Source organism: Exophiala bonariae (assembly GCF_035927105.1).
Source record: "Exophiala bonariae strain CCFEE 5792 chromosome Unknown scaffold_2, whole genome shotgun sequence".
NCBI lineage: Eukaryota > Fungi > Ascomycota > Eurotiomycetes > Chaetothyriales > Herpotrichiellaceae > Exophiala > Exophiala bonariae.
This window is the reverse complement of record NW_027042477.1, coordinates 1,462,923-1,483,429: the sequence shown is the minus strand read 5'-3', so window position 1 is coordinate 1,483,429 and position 20,507 is coordinate 1,462,923. Positions and strand designations below refer to the sequence as shown.

General features: G+C 51.3%; 5 protein-coding genes across 5 annotated transcripts; 1 reads left to right on the top strand and 4 right to left on the bottom strand.

Moving 5' to 3' along the window:
- Positions 1–599: 599 nt before the first annotated feature.
- Positions 600–2,177, top strand: LTR84_005053 (uncharacterized protein; the record flags this gene model as incomplete). The annotated part of the gene is made up of 3 exons (XM_064848625.1): positions 600–1,107; positions 1,157–1,296; positions 1,353–2,177. The coding sequence occupies 3 exons, from the start codon at positions 600–602 to the stop codon at positions 2,175–2,177; spliced, it is 1,473 nt and encodes a 490-aa protein (XP_064711249.1).
- A 4,311-nt stretch (positions 2,178–6,488) lies between these two features.
- LTR84_005052 (uncharacterized protein) lies at positions 6,489–7,088 on the bottom strand (the record flags this gene model as incomplete). The annotated part of the gene is made up of 2 exons (XM_064848624.1): positions 6,489–6,950; positions 7,077–7,088. The coding sequence occupies 2 exons, from the start codon at positions 7,086–7,088 to the stop codon at positions 6,489–6,491; spliced, it is 474 nt and encodes a 157-aa protein (XP_064711248.1).
- A 4,090-nt stretch (positions 7,089–11,178) lies between these two features.
- On the bottom strand, positions 11,179–12,612 carry GOT2 (Aspartate aminotransferase, mitochondrial; the record flags this gene model as incomplete). Its single annotated transcript, XM_064848623.1, has 3 exons — positions 11,179–11,340; positions 11,426–12,354; positions 12,423–12,612. 3 exons carry the CDS (start codon positions 12,610–12,612, stop codon positions 11,179–11,181), a joined length of 1,281 nt encoding a protein of 426 aa, XP_064711247.1.
- Positions 12,613–15,246: 2,634 nt separating this feature from the next.
- On the bottom strand, positions 15,247–16,896 carry LTR84_005050 (uncharacterized protein; the record flags this gene model as incomplete). The annotated part of the gene is made up of 1 exon (XM_064848622.1): positions 15,247–16,896. One exon carries the CDS (start codon positions 16,894–16,896, stop codon positions 15,247–15,249), a length of 1,650 nt encoding a protein of 549 aa, XP_064711246.1.
- Positions 16,897–17,661: 765 nt separating this feature from the next.
- LTR84_005049 (uncharacterized protein) lies at positions 17,662–19,348 on the bottom strand (the record flags this gene model as incomplete). Its single annotated transcript, XM_064848621.1, has 3 exons — positions 17,662–18,987; positions 19,049–19,160; positions 19,221–19,348. The coding sequence occupies 3 exons, from the start codon at positions 19,346–19,348 to the stop codon at positions 17,662–17,664; spliced, it is 1,566 nt and encodes a 521-aa protein (XP_064711245.1).
- Positions 19,349–20,507: the final 1,159 nt, after the last annotated feature.

Below are 20,507 nucleotides of genomic sequence, written 5' to 3'. Positions count from 1 at the left end.
ACTCTACTGGTGTTCGACAATCAATATTTCGGGATCACCAGATCTACCCGACACGGTTAGGTTGGCAAACCATATCCGGTGCAATAGGTCCTGCATAGCTGGCCGAAGCTCTGTTTCGTCATTCTCAGGGAGCCTCTCCAATTCTTTTGACAAGGCAACTCGATTCAGGTATTGCTCGTTGCCAAGCATCAGCATACCAGTCTCGACCGTGACTCGCCCTTGTTGTGTTCTTTGACATTCCGGCCTTGAATGCCGTGCGGTTCATTAGCCACATCTTATCCTTCTTTCTTCATACCTTCTTTCCTCTTGGTTACTTCCTCTCCACCCATCTTCCACTTCTAGGTATGTACTATCTTTCAATATCACCTCCCATCATGTACCATTGAGCAATAAAGGGCTGTGCTTTCCATATCGGCTACCACGGAGGTTGGACCAACGAGATGTCCTCTGCCCGGCGGGAGAGCGCCTTGACCCTCTCCACTTTGGCACTGATCCCCGGCGGGCCAGAGTGCTATCAATACAGCGACTCCCATCTCTTCAATCACCATCATCACCATCACCACTGTTCTTTCTTGATTTCCAACATCTAACTCGCAAAAATGCAGGCACCAAACTACCGGTACGGCTACCCTCCGGCACAGAAGCACCAGCCAGTGGCTGTCTATCAACGGCCTGTGAGACAACCACCACCGCAACAACAATCCGCACCATCATATCCTATCAAGGGAGGAATGGAAATTGGAGGCCTTCTCAACGCGAGAAACGCTGCCGCTGCTGACGCTCATCTACGTCGGCAACTACAGCATTCAATGCATATGGACGGCGGAGTAGCCTATGCCATGAGTCATTCTCAAGGGGCTCCAATGCTTCATCATCAGCAACATGCCATGCAGCAAGCCAATAGCATGGGCTATCCTCCAATGGGCCAACCTCAGCACAATGCCCAGCTTTTCAGCAATAACTTCATTCCAAGGCATGATAGCCAGCATGCCCTAGCCGACGACAATTTTGGTGCTATGCGACCCAAGAGTGAAGGGGCTCCCAAGGCGTTTGCGTGCAGTACTTGCTCTAAAGGATTCGCAAGACGTAGTGATCTTGCTCGGCATGGTATGCAAGTCTCGACCTCTACCTTTGAGTTATACTGACCACTCTACAGAACGCATTCATAGCGGTATAAGGCCTCATGCATGCGAGCATCCTGGCTGTGGCAAACAATTTATACAAAGATCCGCACTGACGGTCCATGCAAGAGTTCACACTGGAGAAAAGCCTCACATGTGTGAGCGTTGTGGCAAGGTAAGCCTTGAATATTGCATTGTGTCATTAAAGATACTGAGACCATGTTTCTCCAGCCGTTTTCCGATTCCAGTTCACTTGCCAGACACCGAAGAATTCATTCTGGCAAACGACCCTACAAATGTCCATATGCCAATTGTCAGAAGACTTTCACACGGCGGACCACATTAACCAGGCATCAGAATCACCATACTGGGACAATCGAGCAAGCGGCTGCCGAGACCAGTGCCAAACTGTCGACTACCCAACCTCAGACACAGTCCATCTACGGCTCCACGTCGGGCTCATCGAGAAACTCAACGGCCTCACCCGCGGATAGAACGCTGTCGGTCTCTCCCAACGCTGAACTTCCCCCCATGACCAATGGAATGCAGCGTCAAGGTTCTGATTATGGATACCTTGCACAAACTCACTCTTTGCCACCCCACATGCGATCCGACTATGCCCAAACTGCTCCTCGGACCACACCTACCATGAATGGCCACTCGCTTCAGCACTTTACGAGTGCTCCTCAACAGAGGCCACCAACCACATCCCATACTCCCAGCTTTGGCCCACCCCAACCTTTGGAGCCTCCTACCACTGGAACAGGTAGTGGTGGTGCTTCCCCTCATTTGGGTGCTCTAGGATGGGTCTCGCCAAGTACTGGCAACTTGCCTGGATCAACGAATATGGACAATTATGCTTATCCAGAGCCCGCATATGGTGGACATAACATGTACTATCCTGGAAACAACATTCGTCGACCTCAAAGTACCGAACCTGAGGACTATGGTCTACGGTCTCGTCATCCACACATGGCTCACCACGTGCCCATCACAGCTGACTGGAACATGCCATTGGCCGTACAGGATAATCGGCAAGAAAGATATGTCATGTAAAACGCCTCGTCAACTCGGTTAGCCGATTGAACCCTTTTCTATTATTGAAGAAGTTCGCCACTGCGAGGCCTCAGCTTGAGCTCCTCGCTCGACCGGCCCTTCCGAAGGCGCCGGGAACAATCGATGTGCTCAAAGCGCCTCGCGAAGCTCCTGATGCTGTATACAAAATCATCACCATTTGCATCATTGTCATCAACAGCTCCACCATCATCATTATCACTCTCTTTATTTTTGTTCACTTCAATTTCTTTTCATGTATGAGAATCACGAGTCCCGTTTACTGGATCTAGAGAAAGGAAGGGCAACCACTGGGGGCGTCCAAATGTCTGTACAACTGGTGTCTGACGGTCAAGGTGTTTTAAGGTTTCACGGAGTTGAGCCTGGGAGAACGACGGATGGCAAACCGCTAGCGCAAAGCGCACAGGCTCAATGGTGGTCAAGGCGCTTCAATGGTCAAAAGGAAAGAAATGCTTCTATCAGGCCTTGGGAGTTTCAAGTGGACTATTCTCTAGAAGGATAGGATACGAGTAGGTTCTTTTATCAATAGCAGTCGATAGCTGATCCCCATCGAATCAGAAGCTGTCATACCCAGCGCATTCGAGACTAAGCTACTTTCATGATCACTTGAGATGCAGCAGAACTCCATGTCCAAGAAGATCCACTTCCTGGTTCAGAATTTTTATTGCTCGTATCTGGGCACTTTCGGTTTGACACTCCACATCGGTCGATCTCAAAAGGTCCAGACGGTAGACCGTGGCTACTCTTACGCGATGGCGTGATTCCCGATGCGCAACTCTTCATGCAGCCACTTAATGCAAGCACTCTAGTATTGACATTGCGGCTCCCCGAGAGCTCTCGAGTCCCCACGCCCGGACTTCTCTTCCTCCAAACCAGATCTATGCATATATGTGAGAATACGGATACGAACTCACAGGCACTCTACTCGAATATCACATACTGTCGCACTCTAGTTAGTCAAGCCTATCGATGAATCAGGAAGAGTGAAAATCAACCTCGCCCAAGACCGCCGATTAACCTGCTCACTCCGATCTGGCCGGAGACTTTCGCATGGGTGCTACCCAAGCAAAAACCAAAACCCCGTCTCAAAAGCGGATGGATGTGATGACTCTCGCCTCTCGCCCTCTCGGGTGTCCAGAAGGGAAGTCACCCATGCCAACCAGCCAGCCAGGACCCAGCGCCCAGCTAGCCAGGCAGGCAAACCCCTCCCCCTCCCCTCCCAGCGCTCCGCCGAAATGGGATCTTCTTCTCCATGTCAAGTGGGTCCGTGGCCGATACTCTCTCCTAGGTCTTCTTTTCTCGGCTCCAGACCGTTACTGCTTTCGGAGGAGGCGCTGGTGGCGGTCGGGCGGCCCTTTTGCTTCTTGAACGCTCCCAGTGGCGACTGGCTGTGTTTGGTGGCGGATCTTGGTCTTCAGCCTGCCTGCCTGCCTGCCCTACTAGGCCATTCGAGTTGCAATTCGTAAACGGCACTCACTCACTTACTCACTGTAGGGGAAGCAAGTTCAGCCTCAGCTGAAGACAGGGCGTTGCTGCCCACGCGACCTGGCCGGGATCTCTTCAAGGGCAGATACGTCGCTACCGAGAGGCTTCTCACTAGTGGCAGAGAGGGGAAGGAGTAGCCGTTGTAGTTAGTCATGAGTGTCGACTGTGTAAGCCCAGTTGGGTTCACTTCAGTAGTGAGTGAGTGGGTTTTGCTTCGTCTGGCGGTCTCCCCTCCATTGCAGATCTCGCCATCTTGTGACGTGACTTTCTCTATCGGGAAGCGAGGTAGGTACCCAGGTATTCATGACTCGATATGCAGGTACAGTTTTTGCTCTCGTTACTAGCTTATTGACTCGCAACTTGAAGGGCCTGCATGGCATTGCCTTGCAGACTGCAAGCCGATCAGCCGAGCCTGCTCCGGACTCCGCAGCACGTACCTGATCACATGGGTCGACTGCACTACCCAACAAGGCTCGATAGCGATGACCAGCGTTGGGGAGAGGCTCTTCCAGGGACCGGTACTCCGACCTCACAAAGTCGGATTTGATGGTGAGTTGAGTTCGACGTCGCCTCCGCCAAGGATTCCTATTGATAGAATGTGTAACACGTGACCTCGACGCGTACTTCGATGCATCGTCGATGGAGCTGGATAACTATTTTTAGGGTGTAGATGCCTGAAGTCGCATCGGAGCTAGATTGAGTCATCCTCCTAAATGACGAGGAGGAGTCGAGAGTCGGAGTCCCAGGAAGAATAACGCTGGAGATGACGACTGTACCTCAATGGATCGAAGCAGTAGCTGCAGCGGAGCAACAGCGGCATCATTGTCGCGATGAAAGCCAGAATGTTGACGGCCTCTTGGCTTGCTCGTGACTCGAAAAGTCAACTAACTAAGGTTTATCCTACTCTGCCTGCCCTAGACACGGATAACCTGTTCTCTATCAACCATCTTCTCGTGAAAGGAGCTATGATGCGACAGTCCCCAAGTTTCGGAAGCATGAGGGAGGGCGGCATTAGTCAAGATATGTTGTGTCTGGACCCGGCACTTGATTGTTCACCCCTGTCCTGACTGCCTTGCTCTTGATGCTGTAGCCATTACCGATGATTTAGCTTTTTTAAGCGTGCTCACCCGCCTGCGGCTGCTGCGCTCGCCGTAAGTATGACCACAGAGCCAGGGCAAAGGTTTTCAGATGGTATTCTGACTCAAGTGCAGAACAAGGAGGCGCTACCATTGCTTCAAGTCGGTATTGTGGTGCAGGATTCAGAGATTTGAGAAGGGACAGAAGGGAAAGCATTTTGGAAAATCCTCGCAAAAGATATCCGGCGTCCAGTGAATCTCTGGCTCGAACACATAACCTTGGTCGAGAGAAGTTGCCCTCGATATCAAAAGGATGCAAAAAGAAAAGGAATTGGTCTTGGATTGAGATTTCCAGACGGAAAGACGAGAAGATTCTTCATCATCAATACTCTGACAACAGAGATTTCGTTTCATCAACCCGCAGTGCGAGTCGGAAATGAGCTGACCAGCGGTCAAAGATCTGAGGAAACTCATCGTCTATGATACTCAAAATGCTTTGAGGTTTTTATTGCGACGACCTTAAGTTGATCAGACAGTAAGGCACCGAGACAGGTAATGTAGGCTTCAACCCTCAAGACCCATGGGAGATACACATCATCGTCAATCCTTGGTGGAGGCAAAGGAGTGCGAACAATTCCTTGTACTTTGTGACCGAATCTCCACGAATTTGCATCATATGGACTCGTTGTGCTCGTGACTTCGGCTTTTTAGGTTGTTCCCATCGATGGTTGTCAGAGAGGTACTATGCTTCGGTTTGCTGTGCCTTGCTTTCGCATTCACGCTCGCCGGTATTCGATAATCCCCTTCTTCTCTTGATTTACCCGATCGCTCAACGTCAGATCGGGGGTTGAGTCACACAACCCAACACAGATTTTGCTCTCAGCTCGCCTTTTCTATATCGAGTGCGTCATCGTCGTACAGTCACGCCTGGCGTCGACCGAGCCACAAACATGGATTGTAGTGATGGTAAGTAGACGAACTGAAAGGATGAATCGTAGAGGAATCACAAGGGCAACCGACAGAAAGAAGTCAGAGATTTGCCAAGCCAGCACCAGCACACTCCAGAGGGAAGAATCAACCGGGAGACGGTATCTCCGTGGTTGGAGCTGATTGGGGTCCCAGTACTCGGATTAGATGGGTACGAACTTGGAAAAAGACTTGGGGATGAACCTCCATCATCACCAGGATGATCACAAAAGACGATCTTTTCCTGCCCTAAGGTTTGCTAGAATGATACACCAAGGGTATTTTGAAGAACAATGAGCAACAGTGTTCAAAATTATTTAATCAGCATTACCAAAGAACCAAGTCTCTCCATGTTGGATATTCCAGGAGATGTGAACAGATGATCATGAGTGCCTTGATGTCGCTGTCTTGTCTCTAGCATAGGATGACCATCAAGCTCACGACGAAAACGAGACGTCGTTCCTCAACCTTTTTCCACATCGCACCGAGGGTTCAGTAAGAACAGAACGGCCTCCAATGGGGATCTGTAACCACAGCTACCACGGAGGCGGCGACGAGGAATTGTCTTTCCAGACGAGATAAGGCTTCGTCACCCACAAACAACGTACCCGCATAAATCTCGTGAGACAGACACAGTGGTGAAATATTCGCTTGCCTGGTTAGAAAAGAGGATAGGATTGGATCACAATACCCAACTGGTGTCGTCGAGACCCTTGCTGGTGGGTGGTTGTGTGGAGTTCAGTTATACACAAGAGCAGGTTAGACATCAGTCGGCATAATATCTCCTCATCAAATCATCGACCGCAGCGTAAGCAGATTTGGCTTTCATGATGCTTGTTTTGCAGAGTTGGAGGCATTTCTCTTCATCTGGTTCATCAATCTCCCCCGTCTCATCCTTTTTGTGCCCATAATTTTGAATTTTTTCACACTCGTCCTTGACTTTGGTGAACCCTAAGGTGGCCGATGATCCTTTGAGAAAATGACCCAAACTGGAAAGCTCTTCTAGGTTCTTCTCCTTACTGTTGGGTGAGGATGTTAGATGATGGAGTTTGGCACATGGGGGGGACATTGCTGACAGTGCTGTACTCATCTTGGCAAAAGTCGTTTCCGCTTGTTCAAGGAAGCCAAAGACTATTGACTTGCTGAAATCGCGGTCGTCTTCGTCATCCATGTCGAGAATCTGCTCAAATGCGGCCGTGTCGACATCGTCGCCGAAATCTATTTCTGGCTGTGGGGTAACACAATTTAGTGAGCAAAAGCAGTCTTAAACTCTCAAGGCGAATGCCAACGGTAGGAGGAGCCCCAAATCATTCAACTCGAGTACGCTATGCTCTAGAGTAGGTGTAGCACTTACTGCGTCAGACATGCTTGAGTATATTCAGGCACTGAGCCAGTAGGGCTTTGCGCGGCAGGAAGCCTCTCTCTGATCAGGTCGCCGAGGAATGGAGGAGAATTTGTGATGGACGATTGGGTAATGGCTGGTATCAGTCGCGCAGAAAGGCTGGAAGGAGTGGGGCGGCGTGTGGTAGAATATGATCTCGAGTGGAAACTGGAGAGTAATCTAGCCTAATGATAGTCAGCAATATGTGGGAAAGGAAGATTGCCATGTGGCACGTAATCATAAGGAAAGACGCAGCCAGGTCTTTGGCGACACAACGAAGCAACGGTACACATGGGTTGGGGACAAAGAAGGACAGAAAAAGCCAGAAAACCAGGTAGTGTCTACCTCAAAAATGTCCGCGGGGGAAGGCGGAGAAAATAGGATCAATCTGCACAACAGGTCACCCGGCGAAGGCGGTTGGTAAGAATACAACGGCAGGTTACTGTGAAGCAGTACACTAGGATATTGAGGTGGAAATGGGCATCAAACAAGCAACGGTGTAGAAAAGTTGAAATGGTGGTGAATTGACCGTCAGGTAGACTCAAGGTGCCAGATTGTAGTGCTCCGTGGGAAAGAAGTGACGTATCAGGGGTCCTGGGAGTAGAGAGGAAACTTCGACTGTTGATCGTCGAAGCTTGACCACTCAGACCCCTCAGCGGGTTTGAGACATGGAGATTTGCATACGTACTTGGAAAGAAGAGTATGGGTTGTGTAGAATTTGACTACCCGAGGCTTTGAGGCTGAACTGCTGTAGACCCTGTATCAGATATCAGTCTGAAGCGGGGCAATTCTCAGACACACTTTGGTTGTCGTTGGCGATTGACCTCGATGTGCTTTGATGATGACAGCTCAAAGTCAGGAAGTTGGCCCGCCCTCAATGCTGTCGACGAACGATGGTGGTTCTTGGCCGAATGACTCAAAGGCTTCTTGTGGATCTGACGATGAAGTTGCAGACCAACAGGAGGTTGACAGTTGTTGAAAAACTCGGGCTCAAGAGGGGCTGGAAATTCCCCTCCACCAGGATTGCGACAAGGCGGTTCAATCGAGACTGGCAGCGCCAAAGCCAAAGTGCCGGGAATCTGGAAAGCTTTCCCCGTCAGGAAAGCATGATTGTTCTTGAATCAAAAGATGTAACACGCACCAGGCTGAGAAGAAGCGGATAATTCTGGATGCGATGACTGGCAGCTGCTAGTGAAGGAGGGATTGAAAAGTTCAAGTTGTGCGACAAATCTTAAAAGTACCACCAAAACAGCGATACACTCCGGACACTATTTGGGGTGGGCTCCAGGTTTGGCAGGGGATGCCAACTCTATCGCAATCGCAATCGCAGCAGCCTTCTTGGTCGGTAAGCTTACGGATAACAGGCACTTGTTTTTGCCATCTGTGGAGTCTATCCTGCCAGTGTCGGTTCACTTCTTTCGGTGGACCGTTTGGGGCCTATCCATACCACACGAACTACCCGTACTACCAGCTACCCAGAAGTCTTCACGTCGAATTTGAACGGTGGGCTTGCCAGGAGCCGCATTCCACCTACTACGGAGGAGAGTTTTCAAGGATATGTACAGACGTTCCCCCTCCACGCCGTTGATTCATGAATCCCTGCCCCTCCATTTCCCTCCCTACCATTCCTAAAATGGCCGGAGAGCGCAGCAGATGCGGCAGATCGACATTCAAGTGGTAGAAAACGGGAAGCTGACAGTATTCTTGTACCACCAAAACACGACATCTTGACTGCCTCGATCGCGAGACCATGTTCTGTAGCGTGATACGGCGTCGAAGATTCAACGGACACTCCGTTCCCCCCAAAAGGCTCAGCAGACGGGAGCACCTGAGAAAAATGGCAGGAGCGAGACTGTACGTTGGACGTCTGATTTTGGCCAGATTTCAGCTGCGGAATGACGTCGTTGAGCACGTCACACTGGCACTGGGCAGCTTGTGCACGTCACCAGGATTGTGGAAACAGGTCGCTCCTGCCATCTATATGTTCGAGAAGGGTTTGCTTCGAGTGTCTGTAGTAGAGGTGTCGAACGCACAACAGACTGCTAAAAACGGTGGTTTTCAGAGAGCAGACCACCCTGGAGGCAAAATCCCTGGGGGCTTTACTTCTGCAAGAGGAAGAAGGTCGCGGGAGTGCACGAAAGCGCACCAAGCAACAGCACAAGCGAGGGAGGCAATGATGTCAACGTGCAGCCTGTTGGCGTCGCTTTTAGCCCTCAATGGCCTCCCTAGTCCTGGTCTTGCCGACATGCTGTCTCCCTACTGTAGACTCTGGGATTGGGCTGCCTCCTGTCACTAAACCCAATGCTGTTGTTGAGAGCATGGCAAAGATCCGTACAGACAAGTCTCCGGGTCTCTCAGGATCCTTCTTCATATTCGTCCTGGTGTTGTTTCCCCCACCTTCCAGGTCACAGTAGGTAGGCACTAGGATAGGCATGCCGCCGCAGAGTATTATTACCGTAATTCGACGAGTGGTTGTTACCTTATCCAGCTTCTGTAGTACAACAAGCCACGCATTTTCGCCGCCACGACCAATTACCTCTATTCAAGATACGATGCCTGTGGTCACCGGATTTCGCGGGAGTTGGCCATGGAAACAACCACACCGAATGGTGAGATGCCTCCAACGGTAGGTAATTCATGTTCCCAGACACCTTTTTCATGATTGGATATTATGACAGAAGCAACGATACCTCTCCTACTTGGTACACCAAGGGTACTCGTAAAACGTGTAGGACCCGCCTTTGGGAGCAAAAGGCTAGCTGAGCGGGACGGTTAAAAGACTTTCCTCCTGCATCGACCCGCCGCCAGATGTAGACCCAAGGGTCTCTAGGGACACCAACACGAAGATTCAGTTGGCTCTCCTAAACCGGTCCTCAATTCTTTGCTGCATTGTCCTAGCACATGGTGGATGCCCATTAGTACAGGAACATAACCCTTGCTTCGAATACCCGGCGCCCATGAAATGAGCTCGGTAGCTACTCGTACACTTGCACAGAGCTATCCATCCCTCGTCGTGCAGAACCTTTGCACAACAAGGGCCAATAATGATAACGCTCCCCGAAATCGCCATCGTCGGCTAAAACCTGTCCCCACTATCGAGCACTCCAAGATCGTCGATGAATACCTAGGTAACATCCCTTTACTTGAGTTAGTATGGCACTCAACATCAACAGTCCTTTCGGTACGAGCTGGCCCAGTTCTCATCCCAGGTACGGGATACAGGGTGTAGACCGGCGAGCGTGCGATACGAGCCCTTAACTACTGGGTAGTAATCTGTATGCATATAGGGGTGGGTGTTCCCACGGAATTCCTTGCCGTCCATGCACACCGCCGGATTTAATGACCGTGAGCCCAGGAAGAGGATGGAGATCGACAGCCCCAAGCCGTGCAGTGCAGTTCTTATCCCGAGAATGGACACTGGATCTGAATCGCACGCATCGGGAGCTGTGCTCTCACAATCGCCGACCCCAAAATTTGGATGACTCCTGGGTACCTAGCTACATAAGATAGGTAGCCCAGGGTTTTATTAAACCCAAGCTGAGGTGCTCAGGCCCATGGTGCAACTCATGCACTGCAGTCTGCAGTCTATACACGAGCACAGAGCAGTCTGTCCGAGATTCAAGATACGGGTCAATCCGACCTAACTAGCTATCTTGGGTAGCGCCCGGCTGGGGACAGACTGACAGTGCTCGTACCTTTCTCCAGGATTCCGGACCTTGCCTCATTTACATAGCACGATTCATGATGAGTTCGCTCGCCATTCCTATGGGTAGTGTCGATGCTCGAGAGTAGTACAGTGTGTGCACTACGCAGTGATTTCATTGTGTGCATCCCCAGCGATCTCCACGGGCGCAAAGATCTATCTATCGAGAACAAGACATCACCATCCAAGTTTGGTTGTCGCCCAAGCTCGTAGCCGCCCCGGGTTTGGGTATCAGTTATGCGTTCATACAAGTAATACTTCGCCTCCAAGTCACCTTTTTGTGTCTGTATCTAGCTTCTCTCTTATGATGAGATCGACGCATAATTGCGTTCCGCCCTGCCTCTCGCAACAGACTTTCCCCGTGGAAAACATCTAGCTGGTGACCTTGTGGATCGCCTCAGCGAGTCTCTTGACGTTGCCAGTGGTGATGCCAGAGACAGAGATACGGCCGTCCTTGGTGGCGTAGACCGAATGCTCCTTCGCCAACTTATCCATCTGCTCGGCGGTCAGGCCGGTGTATGCGAACATACCGATCTAGAGGGGTGGAAAAGTCAGTACTCTGTAAAATATTCCGGACAACACTTTGTGCAATTTGAGCATTGCTACTGAAAGTACGTACCTGGTTGGTGATGTGGTCCCAGTTGTGCTTGGAGCCCAGATCCTTGAGGTTCTGCTTCAATAGAGCTCTCATCTCGATGATGCGGTCGGCCATACCCTTGACCTCGCCCAGCCATTGCTTGTTCAACTCGGCATTGCCCAAGATCTCGCTGGCGATGCGTGCACCGTTGACAGGAGGGTTGGAGTAGAGCGGGCGGACGAGGATCTTGACTTGCGAGTCAATCCGCTTCTTCTCCTCTGCGCTGTCTGCCACGACGCTAAATGCGCCGACTCTCTCGCCGTAGAGACCCATGTTCTTGGCGAACGACTGGGCGAGCGCGAGACCGTGGCCTTGCTCGATGAAAAGACGAACGGGGTATGCATCCTTGTCGGTGTCACCGCTGGCGAACCCTTGGTATGCCATGTCGAAGAATGGGTAGTGGCCCTTCTCCTTGAACAGTTGGCTGATCTGCTGCCATTGCTCCTGGGTTGGGTCGATTCCAGTGGGATTGTGGGCGCAGGCGTGCAGGAGGACGAGGGAGTTTTCAGGGGCGGCCTTGAGATCGGCAATCAGGCCGTCAAAGTCCAATCCGATTGTGTCCTTGTTGTAGTATTTGTACTGCTTGACCTCGAGACCGGAGTCGAGGAAGACGGCCTTGTGGTTGGCCCACGAAGGGGTGGGGATGTAGATGGTCTTTGCGTGAGGGTAGAATCGCTCAAAGAAAGCACCACCTATCCTCAAAGCACCGGTACCAGAAATAGATTGTGTGATGGCGATGCGGTCTTCTTTGAGAGGCTTGCTGTCGGGTCCATAGGCCAAAACTGCAGCGTGTTTGGTGAAGGCAGGAACGCCGGTGATGCCGGCGTACTCGTGGTCGAGGTTATCCTGAAGGAGCTTCTGTTCGGCAGTCCGGACGGAAGGGAGTACATAAGGCTTGCCTTTGTCGTCGCCTGCAAAATGTTAGAGATCGGCTGGGTGACAGGTGAAAGACTGGGAGAGAGAAAATCGGGTTACTCACGGTATGCACCAACACCCAGGTTGATCTTCTCCTTGAAGCTATCCTTCTTGAAAGCCTCGGTGATACCAAGAATGGCATCAGGAGGGCCTTCCTTGACGTTGGCCCATGTGGACGCGTTCACGCTGGCAATGCGAAGGACTTGTTGTTGGCGAAGTGCAGACCGCGCAACGGGGCGAAGTGTGGAGAGCATGATGACGATGAAGGCAAATTAGGGACTGTCGAGCTGGAATAGTGTACACAAGGGACACGCAAGAGAAGCAATGAGATAAATACAGGTGCAGAAGAGGATGATGAGTCAAGATTTCTACGAGTGAAGTGAGTCAATGATGGAAGATGGGATGGAAGAGGTCCAAAGCTGTCTGTCCACTTCACTTCCCTTTGACATCGTCCATGGATATTTAGTTAGCGCTGTCGCAGCTTGGGGGAACTTTTTTTGTGCTGGATCATGACATGACTCTTGCCCTGCATGGATGAAATCCCCATTTGCAGTATAGGCGAAATTCTTTTTGCTTCTCCAACTTTGGTCTCTCCTGGAGTCCTGGACTCCCTTGTGGGCCCAGCAACGCTGAGGCGCAAGGGGTTTTAGGCGGTAAACAGGCGGTGGGAGGGAGCTCCCCACGCCCAGAAGTGTTTGACCACCGGCCGCTACCGGCACAGAATGCTCTCACTGGGTGTCCTTTCTAGCTAAGAGTTCCCCGTCTGCTCTCTTAATCTCCCTTCGAGCGTAAATGACCCTAATTCAACCCACCCAGGCGTCAACGTCCAGGTCCACGTTAACTCATGTTGACTCCCACGCTTGAACATTTGTCCTTCCGCCCATCTCCCTTGCATATCCGTTCAGCCGCCAGGCTCTTCATCTCTTGTATGTTCCGACCGGTAGACAGCTTCCGTCATCATCTTTGGTATCTTTGTTCTAGATAGAAGTTGTGTGATATTTTGACCCCTGATCCAATTGTTCGGCTCGGTGCAATACCGAGTTGCTGATGTGCTCCTAAAATTAATTCACACTGCATCTACGGATACACTATGGCTCATCACTCAGCTCTGACGATCTCGCTCCCGGCAGTCATTTGCATTGGCTGATACCCAGCTGTCATATGTAGGTATTCTGAATAATGCCATATCAACAAGATAAGTGTCTTCATGTCTTCCTTCATCGTGCTATCCAAAACTCTGCTTCGTCCTTCAACCACTCCAACCTCATCCTCCTTGGCTTTTGTCTCCTTTTCCCCCCGGATCTCTGCATATTGCTCTCGGTATCAGAGTCTGAGCGGGCAGTCATGTCTATGAGTGAAACATCGTCTATGGTTATAGACATTTCACCCTCTAGTTATGAGAAGCTCGCCTTGGTATCCCATGTATGTCCTATATAGTGAATGGACGAGTCTATGACAATAGATATGCGGCAGCTCCAAGGATGATTCCTCTCTTAGCACCAATGTGGCATCGACCAACAATACGGCTGATCAACAACGCTACTCTGGAAAGATCACTATGGTTATCACTGCTAGGCAAACAGTCACTGCCTCCGCCAACACCCATGCTGCTGAACACATCAAAGCCTTGGTATCGCCGATGTCGGAGCTAAGGTAGAGGCCATCGATGTTGTTTCTTTGACCCTGGCACATCCTGAATTGGTCTGAGCTGTGGAAATTCTCGAACTCGATGTTCATGGTAGGCTTTTCATTAACCATTTCGTTACCCACTACAAGATTTACCACGCGTAAGCAGAGAATCTACTGCCCAAAACTTCTGGGGCATGTAACGTGGTCATCGGCACGCCCGTCCACATGGGGAGAGCGGCACGTCAACGACGTCTAATCGGCCTGAGTTTGCTCGTCTCTTCAGTAACATTGCCAGCAACGACAGGCGTATCGGCAGAAAATTGAAACACTCATGGTGGAGGTCGTGATACTCCAGTACCTGCCCTCTCCGCACACCATATTTAATCCTCCAACACCCATTCGAAAGAGCCTCAAACGACACTTCAGAGTCGACGCCATGGTCGCAAATCAGGTCTCGAGGCCACCACAATCATTCGGAATGCTTGCGGTGCACGCGTAGCCAAGTCTCGAAAGCGATCGGGACGCCGATTGACAAACATTCAACGCGATACTGAACAACGTGAGCGCGCACAATGCAGCTCATAGGGACAATTAGACTATGGACAACCCTCTGAAGCGGTGCTGGGGGATATTCGGGATGATACTGGCGTGATCACTGCTCGATGTAAGTCGGCTTGTTTCACGACAACCTACATTGCCTTCCTTTTTAATCTCAATTGGGTTTAACAGCAACTGAACCTCAAGTTCAACCAGTACAGTCCCAATCTCGACGACTGAATGATGCAGACAGATCAGATGTTGAGTCTTGGATCCAAGCCGAGCCACGCAGAGAAAATGGAGGCGATCGAGAAAGGTAAGCCAACATTTTGAACCCCGACTCACCTCCTGAAGCGAGACACGCAAATATGCTAACCATGGTGGTGTCCACAGAGTTGCGAGCTCTAGGAGCCTGAGTTTAGCCTCGACCTTGGAGTGTATTAATCTTGGCCATTTGGAAAGTCTTACGAATGCCCAAAGTTTTAGTATCATAGTGCTCACAAGGAGCCCCGTCATCGGGATGGGCAATATGAATAACGGCGCCAGAGTTTCATTCTCACGTCAGATTGCACGACAAGACATTCCGGGAGAGCGGACCAGACACTGCTCGTTCGTCATCATCTTCGTAACCCATCATACCCAAAGCTGAGTTGAGTGTCCAAATCACACCTGTAGTGGTACATTATTCTATCATCAATGCCCTGGTGATGTATAGCACCATCTTAAACAGCCAAACCATTCAGATTCGCCGCATCTGCGCCGTTCTTCTGGCCGGAAACATCCTTCCTCTGGCCATACTGCTCAAACGTCTCCTCGTCCTCCACCTTTTCAACCCCGTACCGTGCGAGAATCCGCCCAGCAACGGCCTCACCACTCCAATACGCACCCGTTGTCGTCCCCAACGCGACAAAGGGCGCCGTATGCTCACCCGCCAACCACAGACCCCCAGCTTCGCCCAACCCTCCACTATCTCTCATAACCTCAATGTCCTCGTCTCCCTTCTCCAGGCCAATTTGAAAATTCGAGTAGCTCCCATGTCCGGCGAAGCGATCGTTCTGCCACTGTGTCATGAGGAAGGCACTTGGGCGGCAAGCTTCATCCGTACTGGGAGAGTAATGTGGCAAACGACTGTAAAATGGTTCCGCAAACGCTGTGAGCACAGCATTGTAAGCATCCGAGTGAGGTGTGAGGTCCTTCACTTGCGCAACGATCCAGGACGCACATGGACCGTAGATGTAGAACAACAGCGTGGGCTGTGCGGTCAAACCTGGTAGGTGGGCGAGGCTCATGATCTCCTGGTTCCAGGCTCCGTCGGAAACTGGATGTTCAATGTAGTTGGGATCATGGAACTGAGTGAACAACGGGTGGCTGGATGTGTCGCCACCGTCCTTGCCGAGCCAGAACGCCGATGGAAACGTAACGTAGAGCTTTTCCAGACGGCCATAGTTGATATTGTCGATTGCTTGAGACAACCTTGCCGGAAGCGCCGGCGTGAACACATTATCTTTATTCCTTTTCAGCCATCCGAGCGGCGCCGTGACGACGACGTCGTCGAAGGTCTGCTTCTCGCTCGCCGCAGTCGTGATCCTCACTTTACCTCCCTCGCTCTGAGCCCCTTCAGACAGCAACTCAACATGAATAACTTCCGTCTCGAGCTGGACCTTCAGATGACCACGTTGCTGCTCCTCCAACGCCGACTGCCACACCTCCGCCAGGATATCACGATAAGTGCTCGCAACAAAGACATTCTCGCCCTCGATACACTCTTCCAGCCAGAAGAACCTCAGACTCTGACGCTGCACGGGATCCCCGACAAAGGGACCCCATTTCTCGACCTCACGCAGGAGATCCGCCCTGTCCAGGTTCAGTTTCTGCCGCCTCGCAATCCCAGCCTCATCCCTCCCACCACCATCCAAATCCAACTCCCCATCAACCCTCGCCCTCACATACTCAAACAGACTAACACCAGCACCAATCTGCCGCCCCTTCTCCTCAGAATACTTAAACGCATCAGCAATCAGGGCCCAAATCTCGGCGGAAAGAGCATTCGCCTGCTCCGCTGGCCGCCTCCTGCCGTCCGAATCAAACAGCGCGCCATCCTCGTCGGGACTCACGACGACGGCATTCGTTTTCTCCGCGATGGCACTGATCGGATTGCCCGCCGTTCCGTGGATCCAGTTCGGGCCCATGTCGACGAGGTGTCCGCCGCAGCGCTGCTGGTGGATGCGGCCGCCGACGCGGTCGCGCGCCTCGATCAGCGTCACTTGCATCCCGCTGCGCGCCAGCACGATCGAGCATCGCAGCCCCGCCATCCCGGCCCCGATTACGGCCACATGCCGCGCTGTTGCGGTTGCTGATTGTGGTGCTCGCATTTGAATCGTAGGGATTGGGTGGGTTGCTCACCAGATTGTTGGATCGAGTCTCGGAGAACAGCCGTTGAGGACGCGTGGGGTGGCGTTGTACTTGGAACAGAGATATTTAGCCTAGCATGGTTCTCCTCTACCTTATATACTCTCTAGATCCAGTCGCCCTAACTCTTAGTGGAGAGCAAGGAAGTTAGTCGAGATGAGGTGCCTGGGAATTTTTCCCTCGACAAGAGTTAAATAAGCGCTCTCGCTCGGTCGCTCGGTACACTGCCTTCGACCGAAGTCAACTTATCGCAAATGATGGTGGGTTCCAGCCAGCGTTTCGGTGAGCCGTGTGGACAGGAATTGATTAGTGGTACTTGCAGCTCTTGAATCAATACGTGAGGTGTGCATGTTGGAAAAATTGCTGTTCCATATTGTCATTGGTTTACTTCGTTCAATGTTGAACGGTTTCCGATACTCAAAATCGTGCGAGCAAGAGCCTTGCACAGCACCAGGTTCTATCTAGAGTGTAAACGATTCAGAGCAAGACGGTAGTATTGAAAATTTCTTAATTAGGGTGGACATGGTCTCCTTCTGACTGACTGTTACCAGTTGCAGACACATAATCACAATACGCAAACATGGTGTGCGGTTAATTCTGACGCATACTGTCGAATCATGACAGATTTTAGGTAATGATACAGTTTGGGCACATATGGGCTATCCAGGCCAATTTTTTTCCTTTCCATCATCGTAAACCATCACAAGAAAGCACGGTCGTCAAAACAATCATCTCCATGCTCCTTGGCTGAGAGAGAGTAGTCCTTGAACACAATCAAGCTCTTCGCCCTTGGCTTTTTCTTTGCTTGGTGATGGCTGTGTAGTTCCGGGTAGATTGCCATTCACGCGCGATCGTTGAGAAGCCGGAGTTGCATCTCGGAAAATGACACTTTCGTTTGCTTGAAGTGGTGGTCGGGCGCTCAAGCTGGGTTCTGTGCGGCGGAGAGGGTTGACAGAGGCTCGGGTTCCTGGCGCCCAATTCTCTTTGTCGGAATCTCCTGATGGAGATCGAAGGTGCTGGGATTTCAGGCCATCACCAGGGTTTTCCGCCGAACGACTTTGCAGTCGGCCCAGTGAGGATTTTGTCCGTGCCAGTTTCGATTTACCATCCCTTGAGATCACACTTGTACGTCCATTGGTCTTGGATATGGAGGGACTGAGTGCCTGCGTACGGGACTTGAAGCTGTTTGATCGGACAAGATTGATGGCACTCACGGCGGATCCAGCTGTCTCCGCTTCGGCCTGAATTGACAGAGCGTCTTTAGCAGTACTGTCGCAATAAAATTCCCAGGTTCTGGAATCACGAGATCGACCAAATCCAGCTCCAGGGGTCTTAGCTTGTCCTTGCACAGATTGCCGAAAGGCTTCTGCATCACTGATGGCACTCTTGCTCCTCGAAAAACTTGCTCGTGCCGTGCTTTGAGGGACGGGGGCAGGCAGCGTGCGTGGCTTTTCGGGTGAGGGGGTTGGCTCGTTATTGGTGCGGATTTTTACGGCTCCATCAGCAGTCATGGCTAATCGTACCATGCTTGAGCTTCGCGCAAAGGGCTCCTTTGCTTGGGGATCTTTTTGGGGCTCCTGGACGACTGGACTGGTGAGTATTTTGTCCTTGGCTCCAGACATCTCATCGTGATCTCGCTTCCGTGCACTTCCTTGCTCACTGGTACTCTCGTTACCATCAGACTCAGTTACTCCCTGTCCTATCTGGTCGGGACTAGCGACCTTAGTTTGCTCTTCCAAGCTTGAAGGAGGTGTAGAGGGAGCGGCTGTGACTTGGGAGGAGCCGGTTCCGATGGTTGTGTCTGCTGATGAAGATGGATTGAGTAGGTCGTGAATACTGGATGCCCTGGATGCCGGGCGAGCCGGAACCTCGATAGGAGCAAGGGAATGTCTTGGACTGGTATGTTGAGATGGCAAATCGTTTCCAGGAGAAGGTGATCCCAGGTGATGCAAAGCGGGATTCGAACCATGAGTGCGCAAGTGGGCTACCAGTTCGTGGGGTTGTAAAGGCTTTGATTTGCGGCGATCATTCTGGCGTCGGTTCTGAAACCAGATCTAAGAAGGTAATAGTCAATATTTTGTGCGTCAAGAAAAATGAGGTATAGATAGTAAGTACTTGGACTTCCTTTTCGCCGAGTTCGACCTGGCTAACAATCAAGGCTCGTTCAGCCTTGTCCGGCTTCGAGTTCCTCTCGTAAGCAGTTGCAAGAATGGCATTGTCCCTAGGGCTAAGGAGCAGTCAGTAATTCTGTCTGGAGCAATATGTGAGCTTGGTGACTCGATTATACCTTGTCCGCCGTCTTCTGCTCTTATTCAGAGACGAGTGATCCGAGGGCGTGGACGTGGGAGGGAGCAGTTGAAAAGAGTACTGTGCACCAAGTTGAGGATCAGACGCCTCTTGAACGGTACCAGCCATATTTGCTTGGGATATGTGGGCAAATGGCGACGATGATGGAAGAGATGGTAGGAAGAACCTGGTGGTTGAAGGTGAAGAGAACCAGGTCAACGTGCCAGACTTGGATTGGACGTGGGGATCATCTCAACGCGTCAGCGCCACAAACCCCAAAGCGCGTCGTGCGGACTAACTAGAGTTACTAACTAATAGTGAATAGTGGGCTCCCGGAGGGCATCATTTTCGACACCACTGCACCTGGGCAGTCACTTCTTGGCAGTCTCCCTTCGAAGTTCGAGCTCGAGCTCGAGCTCGAGAACTCGAGTTCATCTCATCGACCAGATCTTGCTGGACAGGTCGTCGTCTAGTAATAGGTCCCAATAAGTCCCACTTGAAAATAATCCTGCCCAGATCACAAAGTTGCATCGCATTGCATTGGTAACACTACCCAAGATCCCTAGCACATGGGCTTAAGCAACAACCCACAGACGTAACGCCAGTCCAAGTGATTGATGTCTACAAGTCTATCGTCGGACCACTCACAAACGTCAGACGGCTACGGATCTTTCTCACCCTCCAGCGAACACGGTCCACTTTTGCAAACAAATTTTGAAAATTGACGGAAGCACGCACCGCACCGAAAGTACCAAAACACACTCGTATCCGGTCGGGATACGAGCCCCAGTAAGTGGTCTTTTTGATTGAAGCTTCTCCGACTTGAAGTCTCCCGTGGTTTATCATTTTCAGAGATCATCCTTGGTCACATAGCCCTCATGTCAGATTTCGAATTATCATCAACCCGTCGGTCCGAGAGAGCCATGTCTCTGGCTCTGTTGGACAGTCAGCATCGGGTTGTTGTTGAGTCAGTTGCTTGCAACGGCTGACTAATGCGCGCGTTTGTACACGATTGCACGTGACTTTGTTGTCGCTCGACGAGCCCGTCTTGGGGCCGAGGCAATATGTAAGCTTAGTGATCACTTTCTGCAAACCAAGTCTACAGTGCAATCGTCAGTGTTGCACTCGATCGATCATGTTGATCTGCGAGTCTCGAACACTGGCTTTGCTAATACTTTCGGTCACTTGGTGGCCCCAAAGTGCCGTGCAGCAGAGTGCGAGGCTCTCGTTCACAGGGGGTCCACATCAGGCGGCACACCCCTGTAGCGCAATGCCCCAGTCGCAAACT